This window comes from Triticum aestivum, chromosome 6D (genome assembly GCF_018294505.1).
Source record: "Triticum aestivum cultivar Chinese Spring chromosome 6D, IWGSC CS RefSeq v2.1, whole genome shotgun sequence".
NCBI lineage: Eukaryota > Viridiplantae > Streptophyta > Magnoliopsida > Poales > Poaceae > Triticum > Triticum aestivum.
Genome location: NC_057811.1, coordinates 494,152,393 through 494,155,825, shown reverse-complemented (window position 1 = coordinate 494,155,825; position 3,433 = coordinate 494,152,393). Strand labels below are relative to the sequence as shown.

At 53.0% G+C, this 3,433-nt stretch overlaps 1 protein-coding gene across 1 annotated transcript; it reads left to right on the top strand.

Annotated features, from left to right (window-relative positions):
- The first annotated feature begins 214 nt into the window (after positions 1 to 214).
- On the top strand, positions 215 to 2,783 carry LOC123146370 (calcium-dependent protein kinase 26). Its single transcript, XM_044566027.1, has 3 exons — positions 215 to 1,383; positions 1,666 to 2,184; positions 2,269 to 2,783. Exons 1-3 carry the CDS (start codon positions 349 to 351, stop codon positions 2,398 to 2,400), a joined length of 1,686 nt encoding a protein of 561 aa, XP_044421962.1. The 5' UTR covers positions 215 to 348; the 3' UTR covers positions 2,401 to 2,783.
- Positions 2,784 to 3,433: the final 650 nt, after the last annotated feature.

The following is a 3,433-nucleotide window of genomic DNA, read 5'->3' as shown; positions in this document are numbered from 1 at the left end:
ACCTACTAAGGCCAAGCGGCATGCACGTAGTCGATCGCGGTGCACTGCACGTACGTCCGGCCGGCGTAGTGACGGGGAGGGATGCACGTAGTCGTAGTCAGCAGCGGCGGTGCACCGCACGACGAAGCTCGACATGCCATGCATGCATGCACGAGCCGGGCTCAAATTAGGAGGGGCATGCACACCCCGAAACAATGGAGAGGTGAGGAGAGGTCGTCGTCCCTGCTTAGCCTACCATCGCTCCCCACCGCTCCACCTTCGTCTTCCTGCTGCATCGAGGGTCCCTCGATCATCCATGACCGCCGCCCGCCATTGAGGAGGATCCATCGTTGACGACAACGACGATGCATGGGCAACTCGTGCCACGGCTCCATCGTTCCCGCGGCCGGTGACGGCCGCCACCACTACCGCACCAGCTGCAGCAGCTCCGACTGGGACTCCGACTCCTCCTCCCCCGTCCTCGACCGCGCGCCGCACCGCAACACCATCATGGGCCGCGGCGCCGGCCACCAGCACCAGCTCTCCTCCCCGACGGCCGTGCTGGGCCACCAAACCCCGCTGCTGCGCGACCTCTACGACGTCGGCCGCAAGCTCGGGCAGGGCCAGTTCGGCACCACCTACCTCTGCACCGAGATCTCAACCGGCGTCGCCTTCGCCTGCAAGTCCATCGCCAAGCGCAAGCTGCTGACTCCGGAGGACGTGGAGGACGTGCGGCGCGAGATCCAGATCATGCACCACCTTGCCGGCCACGACAGCGTGGTCACCATCAAGGGCGCGTACGAGGACGCGCAGTTCGTGCACATCGTCATGGAGCTCTGCGAGGGCGGCGAGCTCTTCGACCGCATCGTGCAGCGCGGATACTTCTCCGAGCGTCGCGCCGCCGAGATCGCCCGCGTCATCGTCGGCGTCGTCGAGGCCTGCCACTCGCTCGGGGTCATGCACCGCGACCTCAAGCCCGAGAACTTTCTCTTGAAAGACAAGGAGGAGAATAACAACAACAACAATGGCTCCGGCAATAGTGTTAATGAACCGGCGGGCGACAAGGTCAACCTCAAGGCCATCGACTTCGGCCTCTCCGTCTTCTTCAAGCCCGGCCAGATCTTCACTGACGTCGTGGGCAGCCCCTACTATGTCGCGCCCGAGGTGCTCTGCAAGCACTACGGCCCCGAGGCCGACGTGTGGACCGCCGGCGTCATCGTCTATATCCTGCTGTCCGGCGTGCCGCCCTTCTGGGCCGAGACGCAGCAGGGCATCTTCGACGCCGTGCTCAAGGGCGCCATCGACTTCGACTCCGACCCGTGGCCCAACATCTCCGACGGCGCCAAGGACCTCATCCGGAAGATGCTCAAGTCGCCGCCGGCGGAGCGGTTCACGGCGCACCAGGTAACCAAAGATTCACTTTCAATGCGAGATTCCAATGAAATTCACTGAATGAATTTTAGTAGGCGCTTAAATATTTTTTACCTTTTGGTCAAAATATTTCAGCAACTTCGGTAGTATGCAGGAATTCGAATATTTTTCAAAAATTACAAATTTGTTTTGTTGCATTAGATGAATGTTTCGGCCCTTTGGCCAAAATGCAACTTGAAATAGCTGAAATTCAGGATTTCGGTGATTTCCGGATTTGTTGAAATATTTCTGAAACCAAAACTGATAACCGACCAGGTGTTGTGCCACCCATGGATCATCGAGAACGGCGAGGCCCCCGACGCGCCGCTGGACCCTGCTGTGCTCTCCAGGCTCAAGCAGTTCTCAGCCATGAACCGGTTGAAGAAGATGGCTTTACGTGTGATCGCGCGCGGGCTGTCAGAGGAGGAGTTGGCCGGGCTCAAGGAGATGTTCAAGACCATGGACACGGACGGCAGCGGTGCCATCACATTCGAGGAGCTCCGGGAGGGGCTGCGCCGTTACGGGTCCACCGAGCTCAGGGACTCGGAGGTGCGGGACCTCATGGAGGCCGCTGACGTGGACAACAGCGGCACCATCGATTACGACGAGTTCATCGCCGCCACCGTGCACATGAACAAGCTGGACCGCGAGGAGCACCTCATGGCGGCCTTCTCCTACTTCGACAAGGATGGCAGCGGGTACATCACCGTCGACGAGCTGGAGGTGGCGTGTCGCGAGCACAACATGGCCGACGTCGGCATCGACGACATCATCAGGGAGGTCGACCAGGACAATGTGAGTACTCGATTTTCTCTTCATTAATCTATCTTATGTTACTGATTACAAATTTGAATTGAAATTTGAATGGCTCAAATGCAGGATGGTCGGATCGACTACGGGGAGTTCGTGGCCATGATGAAGAAGGGGATCATCGGCAATGGCAGGCTTACCATGAGGCACACCTCCGACGGTAGCATCCTCCATGGAGCAGGCAGCGGCCTCAGCAGCTAACCAGCTAACAAGCATAGCTCCACCGGCCATCCATCGATCGATCGATCGCCATGGTTGTGCCAATTACATTGTACTTGAAGTTTAATAGAAGATGAGCAAGAAGAAGAGAACGATGATGAAGAAGAGACTTATAATATATACAAGCTCCACACGCATGTGATTCGATTCATTTACCGTGGATTTGAAGACCGAGTAGTGGTATCGATCGATCGTTGGTTCTAGTGTACTACTTGTACTTAACTAGCAGAGTGGCCCGGGCATTTGCGCGGGCATTGTTCTTGGAAATGGATTAAGCATAGTGGATATTGTTAAAACCTTTGTTTGTTATAATCATGTGTTTTAAAGTGGTGCCATATTTTATATTTTATAAATGCTTTAACATAGATTGCCTCTGAAATTTTAATAATTGTATATACCTAACTATTATTTTGTCTAGATCGTGTAAGAGCATCATCATGTGGTAAATTCAAAATTTTAATAGTATACATTTGAAAGTAACTAATTCTAGTGAATCCAACTCAAATAGTTTCGATCAAATAAATCTTAATTTAAACAAGTTATATTTAGTTGACCTCGATGTGATTCGATTCATTTACCATAGACTTGACGAGTGAGTAGTTCTATTGGTCAATCGTTGGTCCTAATGTACTACTTGTACTTAATTTGTTAGTGGGAGAAAGTAATTGAATGTACCTGATCAATCGATTTTCAAGCAGAGGCATGTATGGTTCGTTCAAACATGCATGCTTCTCATCAAGTCTATTACCCCTATAAAAGAACGGGATCCGAAGATCAAAATTCTCCCATTGTTAAACACAAATCATGTTGAGCGCACTGAGAAGCCACTAGTCCTATCAATCAAAAACTAATCACTATGTACTGGTTCGTCATCCATTCTTGAGCAATTAATAAAAAAAACCTTTCTTGCGCGCCCATGCAGCCCCTCCTGCTATCTGCATCGTGTCCCCAACCAGCCTCTCCTAGGAGGACTTGCGTATCTTCGCTCCTCCCCACCCTTCACATCACGCTGGGC